At 54.4% G+C, this 13,950-nt stretch overlaps 1 protein-coding gene across 4 annotated transcripts; it reads left to right on the top strand.

Moving 5' to 3' along the window:
• The first annotated feature begins 386 nt into the window (after window positions 1-386).
• On the top strand, window positions 387-12,424 carry CYB561 (cytochrome b561). Of its 4 annotated transcripts, none has more exons than XM_084748577.1 (7): window positions 401-535; window positions 6,825-6,938; window positions 8,157-8,368; window positions 9,305-9,403; window positions 9,655-9,758; window positions 10,165-10,322; window positions 10,510-12,424. In XM_084748577.1, the coding sequence occupies exons 3-7, from the start codon at window positions 8,170-8,172 to the stop codon at window positions 10,700-10,702; spliced, it is 753 nt and encodes a 250-aa protein (XP_084604703.1). In that variant the 5' UTR covers window positions 401-535; window positions 6,825-6,938; window positions 8,157-8,169; the 3' UTR covers window positions 10,703-12,424. The 4 variants fall into 4 exon arrangements, with proteins under 4 accessions (XP_084604704.1, XP_084604703.1, XP_084604702.1 ...); XM_084748576.1 differs by having other exon boundaries at window positions 6,825-6,956; XM_084748575.1 differs by having other exon boundaries at window positions 6,825-6,994.
• The last annotated feature ends 1,526 nt before the right edge of the window (window positions 12,425-13,950 follow it).

Genomic DNA, 13,950 nt, shown 5'->3' with positions numbered 1-13,950 from the left:
CCTGTGTGTGTGTGTGTGTGTGTCCTGAAGTGGAAAAAAAGGGGGCGGGGGGTGTACATGAGGCGGGAAGGACAGGATTATCCCCAGCATTCCAGTAAAGTGTAAAGTGCCACCTCCACCCACGGGGGCTGGGACTGGGGACCCTGGGTTCCCGGAGCTGAGCTGGGGCCCAGGCCTGGCCTGACACCTAGCGGCGTCCTGAGTTAGGGCGTGGCGAGCGGGAGGCTGGAGACCAGGAACCGAGGCGCCGAACCCGCGCCGCCAACCTTCCCCTCCGCCCCACGCTGGTCCCGAGCGGGTCCCGAAGCTACTGGGACTCGGATCGGTGTAGCCGCGGTGCGCGCCGAGTGCCCGCGCCGGGCGGTACTTCCGGTGCAGGTGACGGTCGCCTCCCGGTGCGCGCTACCGCAGCCCCGCCGCCGCCCCGTCACCATGGCGACGCCGTGGCGCCGAGGCCCGTGGAACCGGCAGAGCGGCCGGGGCGCGGCGCGGCGCAGCGCGGGGACGCGCGCAGGCGTGGCGGCGGCGGGACGAGGTAGGCGCCGGGTCCCGGGGAGCCGAGTTCCGCGCGGAGGTGGAGGGGCGGCGGGAACTGCTGTCCGGGGAGGCCGGGCTTCGAGCCGCCCTCCCGCGCGCACCTGCCGCCCTATCCTGGGCGCCTTCCGCACCTGGGAACCGCGAACGGCGGCCAGGGCACCGCGGGCCGCGTCTCGGCAGGAGTTAGAATGGGGACTGCGGGTGACCCGAATTCAAGTCTCGCGGCCCGTGACTGTATTCTAGAATAAAGTGGGTGGGAGTGGACCAATCTGCGTTCGCCGCGGTCGCTCTTAGGAAGCTGAACATCCTCCCCACCCCCACCCCCGCGACTGGTTCCTGCGCTCAGGTGCGGGCCAGGTGGGTCCTTCCTCTCGTCTCCCGCCTCCCGCCTTCCTCAGGTCCGGCTTGGGAGTTCCCAGACTGGCAGAAAGCCTGGCTTCATGCTTCAGTCTTGGTGGTGACGCAGGTGCGGAACTTCTCGGAGGGATCGGCTACCGCCTTTGACATCTCCGTTTGGTGGCCAGGCCACCTCCCTTTCCGGTCACATCTCCTTACCCTTACCTCTTCTCTCCCCATCCCATCCCCCACCCCCCACCCGGAGCTACATCGTGCCTCGTAAGTCACAGAAGGGTCTTTGTGGACTCTGCCTTCCCTTTTTGGTTGCCCTTCCTCTATTCAGTCTTGGTAATCTGAGAGGTTTATAAAATTCCTTAAGAAAAGTTCCACCTCTGGTCACCCGGATTCTGTCCTGTGCTTTTCTTAGCAAAACAAAGCAAAGCCTTGACACCTTCCTTAAATACCTGGATTGCTCCCCAGCGCTTGGGTCTGGGCGGAAGACACTGGAGCGCTCCAACCCCACCCTGTAGGAGGAGCTCACGGAACCAGAAGTAGAATCGCCCGCAGATGCCCTGCCCTGCCACTACCTGGGTGGGCAGAGCCCAGGCTTCTGGAACAGACAGACATCTGAATGCTAGGATTAAAGGCCACCATGCCAGGCCTCACTCTACATTTTCTAATCAACTCACACTTAATTAGAATATAAGAGGGAGTATAAAATTTCAGAGATTAAAACTATCACCTGGGTCATGTGTGGTGACAAGTGGCTGTGATCCACCCACGTAGGAGGCTGATGCAGGCAGACTAGAAGTTTAAAGCCAGCCTGGGCATGAGAGGGAGACCCTGAATCCACACCACGCCCCTCATCCCCCACCCCCCAAAACAACAATAACAACTAGCCGGGTGGTGGTGGCACACGCCTTTAATCCCAGCACCCAACACACGGAGAGGCAGAGGCAGAGGCAGGTGCATCGCTGTGAGTTCGAGGCCAGCCTGGTCTACAAAGTGAGTCCAGGACAGCCAAGGCTACACAGAGAAACCCTGTCTCGAAAAACCAAAACCAAACCAACCCAAACCAAACCAACCAACCAAACAAAAAACAATAACAACTAAAGGCAGACGGTTGACAGTCTTCCTTGCTCTAGAAGCTTCTGTGCTATAGAGGGTGTGGGTTGGTGGTGGTCAGGAGGGGTTTGTGCTGTTGTGCCACCTGGCTCTTTGTGGCCCCATCCTCACGTGTCAGTTGCTGCCACTATGACTTTAAGGAGATACCAGTTTTTTTTTTGTTCAGCTGCTGTTTGGTTGACCGCTAGCTAACCCCGTGGCAGGCACTGTGCTAGGCACTTGTGCATATTTTTCCCATTTAACTTTTCTGCAGTCCAATAATGTAGGTCTCCATGTCCCTGACAGTTGAGGCCAGCTCCTTAGAGAAGGGACAAGGCCTTCCTGATAGGACACAGTAGTAAACAGTGGAACACACTTTGAATTGACATCTTTGTGGCCCAGGCTGCACTATTAGCCTCAGATGTCTTAGATGTTTTGGCACTCATGGGGCCCGTCCTCCATAAAATTAAATAATGATATTTTCAGATTACATTGGTATAAAGATAACATACATATTGGATTAAAATAAAATAAAGCATTTTAACTCCTAAAGTTCACTTTTCCCCTTCTAAAATGAGAGGACCTTTTTGATTTTTTTGTTTTTGTTTTTTGTTTTTCGAGATAGGATTTCTCTGTGTAGCCTTGGCTGTCCTGGACTCACTTTGTAGACCAGGCTGGCCTCGAACTCACAGCGATCTGCCTGCCTCTGCCTCTCCAGTGCTGGGATTACAGGTGTGCGCCACCGGGCCCAGCCCTCTTTGATTTTTAACTGTTGGTGAGTTCTGGCACAGATCTCTTGCCCAATGCTCACCCTAAGGTCTGCTTTCTTCCTTGAGCACCCTGGGTGCCCCATCCACCAGCTCAGTTTCTATTTGCCTTTTGCCACATCACGTTTTAGGATCTTAACCATCAAGGAAAGCTCTGGTCCCTTCCCCCGCCATAGTCTTTTCTAACCTAATTAAAGCCTGCTGCTGATAAGGGAGGGCTGTGGCCAAGCTAGCTTTCCTGCTGTCCAGCCTCCCCATGCTCTCTGCTCTCTGCCTCCTGGGTTGTACAGCATGCGCAGTGTCTGGTACCAGTAATGAGGTTAGGCATGGTTGCCTTTTAATAAAACGCAGTGGGCCTGGAGAGGGAGCGTGATGTTCGGCACCGGTTAAGCCCTGCGGGTAGCTATGTCCCTGTGTGATTGCATTAAATGGGAGCCAGTCTGCAGGTGGAGAGGGTGGGGTGGGTCTCCTTGACTTCCCCAGCCCAGAGATCTGCCACCTGGCCCTGAACTCAGAAGGGAAGGAGCCCAAGACTCTAGCCGGAACCAAGTGTGATGTGTAGTCAGCAGGCTGAGGCAGGGGGATGTCAAGTTGGAAGCCAGCCTGGGTTATACTGTGAGAGCCTGTTTTGAGAGAAAGAAAAAAGAAAGGAGAGGGAGGGAAAAGGAGAAAGAACACAGATATGTGGGAGCAGAGGAAACCTAGGGGCCACAGGGGCCATTTCCAGGCTGAGAAGCTATCGCCCAGTGTTCTGCTCTCAGAGGTGAGGATAGACTACAGTGAGCAGTGTCCACACGAGGAAGGGAGGGTAGGGCATTCTCACTGTAGGGGTGACCAGGGGCCATGATGCAAACATACCTGCTTTTAAGGGGACAATTCCCAACCCCTTTAAAACTCGCAGATGCCCGTGAGCCACAGGTGGAGCAGCTCTGTGGGGTCTTGGGTGGGGGGGGGTTGGGGGTGGGGGGGGCATTCGTCTTCATCAAAGGATCCTGAAGATCTGTAAGATGCAGGACAAATCAATATTCTCTGTTTTTGAAACAGGGTCTCCCTGTGTAGCCCCAGGCTGGCCTGGAACTTGGAATCCTCCTGCCTCAGCTCAGGAGTGCTGGATTGCAGATGCCTGGCAAGTCGTTTATCCCTTCCTTAACTCCAGCTGTTGCACATTTAGAGCCCTACTGAATATGAGGTCCCCTGTAGGCAAGCCATGCCCACCCTAGGTGAGCGGTCCTGCTCGGTGAGTGCCAGCCCCTCTCAGGCCTCCTGCATCATCTTAGAGCCTCACCTTCAAGGATGGCCACCTCACAGTGGGCTCTTAGACTGGAACTGGCTCCTGTTGACTCAGGCTGGCCTCCTTGGTCCCAGGACTGCTCGGCTGGGCCTCCTGCCTGAGAGTAAACTGGCATTATGCTGCTGCCACCCACTCCCTCTCCGTAAGCCCCCTTTCTCCTACTCATGCCCACTGTGTCCTAGAGAGCTGCAGGCAGCATCTACATCTGGTGCTCTGGCAGCAGGAGGGCGAGCAGGCACCAGGGACACTCCCTTAGTCAGCAGGGGCCACCAGAGCCTTGACTGGCTTAAGTGTTTGGGAAACATGGCAGTGTCACCCTAGTTACTGAGCCCTAGAAAGTTCAGAGCCTCAGTGGTAGTGGGAGACCTGGACCACTAGCAGGAGACCCAGGGGAGTGAGCCCTTTTCCTAGTCCAGTGGAGAGGGCCTTTTCCTGGTCCAATCAAGTGCTCTGCCACTGAGCTACATCCCCAGCCCTCTCTGGCCCTTCTTGTAACATCTGCTACTATTAATACTTTTCTAGAAGCCCCTGCTGGCAGGGCCCACGTCTCCTCTTTTCCAGTACCTAACATTGTCAGCTATAAGGAGCAGCAGCAAGCAGAACAGCCATTTGCTGATAGTAACTTGGGGCATGTCCTTTATTGTCTTTGTGCCCTGATTTCCTCATCTGTCACATTGGGGTAACACTCTTGTTATGCTCACAGTGTTATTGAGTGTTAGAGAGGGTATGAAGTGCCTGGTACAGAGAGTGGGGCTCACCGGGCGTGGTGGCGCGCACCTCTAATCCCAGCACTCGGGAGGCAGAGGCAGGCGGATCGCTGTGAGTTCGAGGCCAGCCTGGTCTACAAAGAGAGTTTCAGGACAGCCAAGGCTACACAGACAAACCTTGTCTCGAAAAACCAAAAAAACCAAACCATACAACCAAACAAGAAACCAGAGAGTGGGGCTCACTGGCTGTCCGCCCCCCCCCCCCATGCATTCACGCTGTCTCCCTCGGGGTGGTGGGTACAGGCAGCGCTTAGGCACTCACTTCACAGGGATGCAGGCTCTTCAGTGTGGGATGGTAAATCTACCCTCTTCCCTTGTGAAGAGATCTTCTCTAAGGTTTCTGTGCATTTCCTCAGGGCATTGACTGGGACAGAAAAAGCAGGCTGTAGAGGGCCAAGTGCCTGACCCTGCAGCCCAGACCTGCCCTTTGGATTCTGTGAGGCTTGACGAAGCTGTGGCAGGTCATCTGCTCCTGTGGTTCTTCCTGCCGGGGAGCTAATCAGATTGTCCTGTGCTTCTGGGCTCTCGAGAGAGATGAATCTAATCAGGGAGGGGTGACCTGCAGAGGAGCAGGCAGGACACAAGACTGCAGGGGACAGCATTCTCTCTCAGTCCGATACCTGAGGAGTTGTGGAGAAGGTGAAGTGACCTTGTCTTCGAGGAGCAGGACAGGACACTTCAGTAGAGACCGTCGTGGGATTCGTCTAGAGCAGGACCCAAGAGGGTGAGGAAGTTTTGGGGAGCCTTGAGGCCAGAGGAGGGCTGGAGCAGCACTTGGGGACAAGGTAGGGAGGGAGGGAGTGGGGGGGCAGTGTAGGCGGCAGGGAGCAGAGAGCAGGAAGCAGGGCCCCCCAGGAGGTGTCAACAGCAGGTTGTGTTGCTACCCCAGGGGAACTGAAGCCTCCGTGTGGACCTGGTGGGAACATAGTGGGGCTGCAGACAAGTTAGGAGCATGTGGCAGCTGGCAAGGGTGATGTGATTTATGAAGCTGGCATGTCCCACTGTGTCAGACACATTGAATAGGGAGAGGTTAGCGTGCTCTGTGTGGCAGCAAAGATGGCGGAGACCTGGGAGCCCCTGATCTGTGTGTGACCTTTGTTGGAGCTCCCAGGCAGGAGGAGGGCAGCCCACGGCTGTCTGGGAGGCTGTGATGGGAGAGGGACGCTGATGTTGGATGAGGCTGAAGTGTGGGGTGGGAATCTGAGGGAGGACAGAACTGGCTTGAGCTTTTGCTGTCACGTGTTGGGGACAGACAGGGATTGCAGCAAGAGTTCCAGAAATAGGGGTTTACCCTTGGCCTGGGCTTCAGAAAGAATTCCCACACAGCAGGGGAGACTTCAAACAACACGCCAAGAATTTGAGAAAGAGATGTAGATCCTGTAGCAAGTGCAGTATGGGGAGGGGGAGGGGCTGTCTCTGACATGGACGCTTTTGGGTCCCTTTCCCCTAGCTGGGCTGCCTTGCCTGGCCTCAGTGGAAGAGGGTGTGCTTAGTCCTGATGCGACTTTCTTCCTTTTTCTGAGGAGAAGGGGACAGGTGTGGGGGGGATGGGAGAAGAGGAGGGAGGCGCCTGCAATTGGGATGTAAAGTGAATATATAATAATAATAATAATAATAATAATAATAATAATAATAATAATAATAATAATAATGAGAAAGAGGCTAACCTGGCTTCACATAAATCCCTGAGTGGTGTGCGTACCCTTGAAAGAACCAGCTCCCCCTAATGTTCAGGGTTGGGCAGCAGGAATTAGAGGCTCAGCTAGAGACAGAGACCAAGACAGTTGGGTAGTGTGGAGTGATTGAACCGATGAGGCACAAGTATGTTCATCTGTGTGAAAGACGTGTGTGCGGTGCCATTACCCTTACGTGGTCAGAAGGTGGCACGGGCCTGTTTCTATGAAAGATGTATGCGTACGTCTGACAAAACTCATATGACTCATGTGAGGATGCAGATGACTTGCTTTTGTCTGGTCACAGAGAGGATGTCATTAACTGCTTTGTTCTTCTTTTCCAATGGAGGAGTTGCTGTCAGAGAGTCGGGAGGCGGAGCTACAGCTGGCAGACCCTGGCCATCTGGGCCGGCACGCGTGCTAGCTAGTGTCCGGGGAAGTGCTGCCACAGGCCCTGTTTGCGGCTGCCACGCCCCTTCCAGTACTCACTGCTGCTGGGAGAAGTGGTTGGCTCGGGAGGCAAGTCCTGTCTGTCCAGGGAGGGGACAGGAAGCCTGTGCTCTGATGTCCACGTGGTAGTGGCATTGGGAGCAGCTTTGTGTTGAGTCCCAGCTGTTGCCAGCACCGAGGCGCAGGGAACAGAAGTCAGAGCAGCGTGTTCCGTCCTTCCCCCCTTTCTTTCTCATGGGAACATGATGGGGACGGGGGAAGGGCCGAGAGCTGGCCTGAAGGTGGCCTGATGGGAGCCTTGCATGCACCACAGCCTCTCAAGGGCTTCCTGATACAGGTGGTGCCTCCTTAAAAGCCAACATATGGCTCCGTCTTCCTGCACAGATCGTTGGCAGTTCAGTAGGTGGATGAAGATTCATGAGCTCTGCACACTGCTGGGGCCTTCAGTTTTGGGGAAACCCCACCCGAGGGAGGAGAGCACCCCACACATGCTGCGTTTGGGAAGGAGCTGGGAAGGACTGGGGGCTCCTGGCTGGCTTGTGGTCTGGCCCCACAGGGGAAGAACACAGCTACATAGAGCAACCTCCCCGGGTCCCCATGCTGCCTCTTAGGATCATGGTTGGGGCTTACAAACGGGGGAAGGAGCAAGGCTTGTACTTCTCACCCGGGAAGGGCTTTCCCATCCCTGAAGAAAGGAGTGGCAAGCCCTGCGCCTTCAGGGCGTTTGCCTGAGGCTCCAACGTCAGAAAACTCAGGACATCAGCAAATAAGAATCTTAACTCGCTGGGCGTGGTGGCGCACGCCTTTAATCCCAGCACTTGGGAGGCAGAGGCAGGTGGATCGCTGTGAGTTCGGAGGCCTGATTGGTCTACAAAGTGAGTCCAGGACAGCCAAGGCTACACAGAGAGACCCTGTCTTGAAAAAAAAAAAAAAAGAATCTTAACTCAGGGATGGGTCCATTCTGTCATCAGAACTTGGGGTGTTTTCAAACTCGCGCCCTCGCTGTACACAGAACCCAGGTGAGGTGTGTCTCTGTGGGAAGGCCTGGCCTCCTGCTGAGGTGTCCCCGGGGTTTCAGGATTCTGCCCAGGGTTGATGGCAGGGGTCTTGGCAGTGGGAAAACGAGTGTGCACAGCTTAGGTACTGCATGGGAGAGGTGGCTGGTACCGTGAGGCAGGTTCTGCCTGTGCAGGCTGTGGGCCGCTCCCTTGAACTCTTGTCTCTCCTGCAGCTGGGGTCTCAGCATGGAGCACGGTGCTGCGTCTGTCCCTGCCGCACTGCCCTACTATGTGGCCTTCTCCCAGCTGCTGGGCCTCACCGTGGTGGCTGTGACTGGTGCATGGCTCGGTCTGTACCGAGGTGGCATTGCTTGGGAAAGCTCCCTGCAGTTTAATGTGCACCCACTCTGCATGGTCATCGGCATGATCTTCCTGCAAGGAGATGGTGAGTCCCGTGAGGCCTCCATGGGAGAGGCAGTGTGCAGGGGTCCTGTCACACCAGACATTTCTTCCACTTAGACAAATTGATGGTTCTAGACAGGACAGGTGAAGAAGTTACGTAGAGTCCGGGGAACCTGTGGTTGGAGGCTGATTGCTGTTTGCCAACTGGTTGCACTGGTACCACCTCTGGTTTCAGGAGGTGGCATCTCGGGGGCAGGGCACAGCTGTCTTCTAGAGCAGGGTCACGCAGGGCTGTAAGCTATCTCCAGGGGCAGCTGGAAGTTGGGAAAAGAAACAGGCACAGGTGCATATGTGTGTTGCTGAGTGTGGACACAGCTGAGCTAGCGTGCCTGTCCGCTGGGGCAAGAGCCAGCAGGCACTTGGCCTAAGCAGGGGCCTAGATCTGGGGGTGGCTATGACAGGCATCTCTCAGTAGCAGGTCCTAGGAGGCATCCAGAGGCCCTGGGGATTAGGCAGGGTCACATTAAGCCTTGAGAGCTGGGAGGCTGCCTGCCAACAGTGTTTACCTACCTAAGGGGGCTCTGGACAGCACGCTCTGCCGATGGGTAGGTACCTCGAGTCTGCCCAGCAACCCAGTTTGGCTGCATATTGAGTCCTAAATACTGAATCAATGAATTATAGAATACCTGGCAAGGCCAAGTGTCTCCCAGGCCTAGCGGTTGCTCAGAGTGGGTACTCAGGGCAGAGTCCTGCCTTTGCTGCCTTGGTGGTGGCAGGAAGTGTGGCATAGCCTCCTCTCCTGGGCCCCTGAGTGTGTAAGCCCTAGGACTCAAGGAACCTTGAGGATGGGTGCAAGGTCCCTATGGAGTCCTGATTTCTCCTCCAGTTTCTGTGATTGACAAACCTTGACAAGCTCTTAGCACAGACTGTTGTCCAGCACAGGCCTGTACACCTAAATCTTTCTGTCACTTCCTACAAGCTCTGCTGGTGTACCGCGTCTTCAGAAAAGAAGCCAAGCGCACGACCAAGATCTTGCACGGCCTGCTGCATGTCTTTGCCTTCATCCTCGCTCTGGTGGGTGAGTTCCGTCTCCACCTGCGGCTTCAGGCCCCAGCAGCAGCTGCTGGACACACACTATCCTTGCTCCAAGCTACTTGGCTTGGCCCCTACTCTCCTCCTCACAAGCATCCAGGCAGGGACACTGGGTGCTGGCCCTCATCCTGCTGGACCGAAGCCCAGAAGTTCTGGCTAGCAGTCTCCCCCAGGTCTCCCCTCCCTCCCCTTTCCATGTCTAGCCCTGTCCTCATATGGCCCCTGCCTCCACTCCAGGCTTGGTGGCCGTGTTTGACTACCACAAGAAGAAGGGCTATGCCGACCTGTACAGCTTGCACAGTTGGTGTGGGATCTTAGTCTCTGTCCTTTACTTTGTGCAGGTGAGTCTGGTGCCAGCAAGGGGTGGGGAGGCAAAGGGAAGGGAAGTGGGGCTCAGGGGTGCCATAAAGGAGCCCATTTTCCAAGGTGCATGTCCAGGGGAGAGATAGCAGGTTAATTTAGCTAGCTATATAAATTAGGATTCTAGAGGCCAGGGTGCCCCAGACTCCTTTGCGCTACCCACTGACTATGCAACTGTCGAGTCACATGCCTCAGTTTCCCAAATCCGTGGGGTGATGAGCTGCTGTTTGAGAGCCAAGGCCTCAAGGCAAAAGAGGACCAGGCCACCGTGCCCATAAGTCTTTCACGCTCCATTTCTGGCACTCGAGGGGATGCAGGTGTGCTTTGGTGGCCTGCCATAAGTTAGGCCACAGCCAGCTCATGGCTCAGCAGAGGTTTTTCTTTTAGTGGCTGGTGGGTTTCAGCTTCTTCCTGTTCCCTGGAGCTTCATTCTCTCTGCGGAGCCGCTACCGCCCTCAGCACGTTTTCTTTGGTGCCACCATCTTCCTCCTTTCTGTGGGCACAGCCCTCCTGGGCTTGAAGGAGGCGCTGCTGTTTAAACTTGGGTAAGTGTCGTGGAGAGGCGGCCCCCTGAGGGGCCTCTGCTTCATGGGAAGCCTCTTTCTGAGCTGGCTTTCCTTACTGGGAGGGTGGAGGGGTGGGCACTGGGAAACCTGAGGCATCTTTAAGGCCCAGGCTGCGTTTGTCCTAACTGGAACCTCTGGCGCCTTCTGCCTTCACTCTATCCTACAGGGCCAAGTACAGCACATTCGAACCAGAGGGCGTCCTGGCCAACGTGCTAGGCCTGCTGCTGGCCTGTTTTGGGGTGGTTGTGCTCTACATCTTGGCTCAAGCTGACTGGAAGCGGCCGTCCCAGGCTGAAGAGCAAGCTCTCTCTATGGACTTCAAGACGCTGACAGAGGGAGACAGCCCCAGCCCACAGTGATGGCCCTCCTCATCCTGTACAGGGGCTGCGTCTGGGTGGTCCTCTCGGTTCTGTGGGTTTCCAGATGTCTTCTTGCTCATCCCTGAAGAGGCTGAGGCTTCAGGTCCAGGAGTGCGGGGCAGTGGTGTTAATTTAGTAGGGTTCCAGGGTTTGGGGTTATCTCAGCTTTTCCTTCCTTGCTGCAGTTGTTGACTTATCCTGTGAGCCATGTGTAGGCCCTGCCTGTATCTGCTGTTGTCCATTCTTATGCAGAAAGCCTAGTTAGGGGATCTGGGGTCAAACCGGGTCCTGATCCTAAGAGGAGCTAAATAGTAGCTCCACCTTCCACACAGATGGCTGGGGCTGGGCCTGAAGGACTGACATGGGAAAGCCGAAACTGTCGCTTTGTGTATTCAACCCCCGAGTCCCAGCAGCTTGGGAAGCACGTGTCCTTGGCAGTAGAGCAAGTGACATTATGTGTAAAGTATGCTGGTGTTCAGAATAAGGTTCCCTAGAAGGGTTGAATCTGGCCCTCAAAGGGGTCCTGCCTTGTGGCTTAGCCACGGTCTTGGACCTTTCTGTTCTTTTTAAATCCCTGAGCCTTAAATAGGCTTTTCAGGGAAGGGGATCAGTGTGCAGAAAGCAGGTAAATATCTGCCCTTGGGGGATGAGGTTAGGCTGCTGGTGGTGAGGAGGCTCCTGGCCTCTAGCTGCCCTGGCAGAGTTCCTCCCTCTAGCAGGGGCTAAGCCCTGGTTTCAGCCTGCAGGCCAGCCCGGGCAGGCTCTGGGAGGGGGAGGCCACACACCACCGGAGTTTTTAGAAGAGGCCTGCTGTTTGTCTTGCTCTCCAGAGGCTGCTAGGGTATCCTGGTTTGGCTGAAGCATCACCACTGGGTGGCGGGGCTGAGGGGGGGGTAAGGGGAGATAGGGGTAGAATCACTGTCCTCCCACACCTGAGTGGACAATAGAACTGAAGTGGAAGAAAGGGATTGGATTGGTGTCCTGCGGCGCCTGCACATACATAGCGTCCACCCCCTACTGCCTTTGTGCTGTTGGCTGAGTCACCGGTTGGCTTGAGCCTAGGAATAATGTGATTAGAGCATGGATCTTGTGCTTCTCTGGCTTGGCAAACGCTCGCTCTCTCTCTCTCTCCTTGTTTTCCGACTCTCTTGGATCTTGAGGAGCCTCGAAGTTTGTGACACGCAAGTTAGTGAGGAAATTAAGTTTCCGAAGCCGACAATCCCTTTAGGTCAACAGGCTGGCCTTCTCTGTCAGATTTCTAACAACTGTGCTGTGGTTCCTGCCTCTGGTGATGTCTCTATCCCCAGCTCTGGTGCGGCTTCCTCTCCCTGAGCTGCCTCTCAGCCTCCCCCTCTCCCATCTCTCCACTTGCAGGGATGATGGAGTTTACCTCTGGTTTTAGCTGCATATGCTGTAAGGATTGAGGATTTTATAAATTCTATCATCAGTTGGCACGCTTGTGTAGTCAAATGTTTCCATGTGGGAGCCTCGTCTTTAGACAACCGCCGAGTACCACTGTAAGTCTCCTCTGCCAGACTACAGAGAATTAGAACTTAGGTCTGCAGTGACAGCCTTTTTGCCAAAGTGTATGATACATGAGTAAGGACCAAAGAAGGCCCCACGCAGATGTCTGTGGTTTCTTCTGTTTGCCTGTGGCCTGTCTCCTGTGATGTGCAGTGTGTTGTTGGTGCAACAGATAAATCAATAAACGTCTACAGCAGACCACTTGCCTTCTGTTTCCATTTGCTGAGACAAGAAAAGGATCCAAAGCTTTAAACTGTCATACATGAAGTTGGTTCTACTGGGGACGAGGGAAATTGGTGTGTAGGAACCAGATTCAAGGTCTTTCCTGTAAACCAGTAGCTCTCAATCTTCCTAATGCTGTGGCCCTTTAATACAGTTCCTTATGTTGTGGTCCCCCTCAACCATAAAATTATTTTTTGTTGCTACTTCATGAATGTAATTTTGCTACTGTTATGAATTGTAATGTAAATATCTATGTCTTCTGATGGTGCTAGGTGACCCTGTAAAAGGGTAATTCAGTCCCCAAAGAGGCAAGACCCACAGGTTGAGAACCACTGCTCTAAACCAAGGCTTCCTCGTGGCCCTTCACATATTTAAAGTAAGCACACACAAGCTATCAGTGTCAAAGGCAGGCTGCGCAGTGGGAGAAGGCAGAAAGTCTGGGTTGTGAGTGCGAGCTCCCATCTTTCTTCTGGGTTATTCCCCAATTCTGTGCTCTCATTATGAATGTTCAGATGATCCCAAGACACTAGAGGCTAGGGCTGCACATTCACTTTGTCTTCTGTGCAGATCTTCAGTTAGATGAGAGCAAGAGCTCACTCTAGCTGGCCTTGAAGGGTGTACGTGTGTGTGTGCGCGCGCGCACGTGCGCACAGGTATACACGTGTGTGCATGGGGAATTATACTAAGTGCCAGGGATTGCTGCTAAAAAAGTGTTCTGGAAATGATAGGGCTGCTGCAGACCAACTCACAGCAGCTATGCCTGTATGCACATGACCTGGACAAGGTCAAGCCAGCCAAAAATACAAGCATGGAGGGGGGGGGGAGGAGGGAGGGACAGGAGGAAGGAGGGAGGAGCAGGAGGAAGGTGGGAGGAGCAGGGGGAAGGAGGGAGGGGAAGGAGAAGGAGGGAGGGGAGGAGGAAGGAGGGGCTGATGAGGTCCAACTCCCGCTAGCCATGGCAACTGATGGCTTCTGTGGGAATGACAGTCATTTCCTTTGGCATGTGGCCCTTGGTAGGTGGCTCTTTCTCTAACAAGGGGCCTTATACCCAGAACGTACTTGCAGCAGGAACTGGATTCAATGGATTAATAAACATTTAAGTTGGGAAGGAGCTATGGGAGAGGTCTGGGAGGATTCAGGAGGGACGGGGTGGTAGGTATGATATTCTCAGTAAGTAAAACCTTTTTATTTTGTTTTTATTTATTTATTTTTTGAGGGAGTTCTTTTCTCTTTCTTTCTTTTTTTTTTCTTTTTTTTTTGAGACAGGGTTTCTCTGTGTAGTCTTGGCTGTCCTGGACTCACTTTGTAGACCAGGCTGGCCTCAAACTCACAGCAATCCACCTGCCTCTGCTTCTCGAGTACTGGGATTAAAGGCCCACCACGCCTGGCCAAAAAACTGTTTTCAAAGAACCACTCGTCCTGAAGCACTGAGCTCTGCAGATGTCTTCGTAGCTCCTCAGAAGCTCGTTGTTTCATTCGCACAAGGTGGCCTTAGTTAACTG

This window comes from Acomys minous, assembly GCF_964271855.1.
Source record: "Acomys minous genome assembly, chromosome: 12".
NCBI lineage: Eukaryota > Metazoa > Chordata > Mammalia > Rodentia > Muridae > Acomys > Acomys minous.
This window is presented reverse-complemented; position numbering and strand designations above follow the sequence as displayed.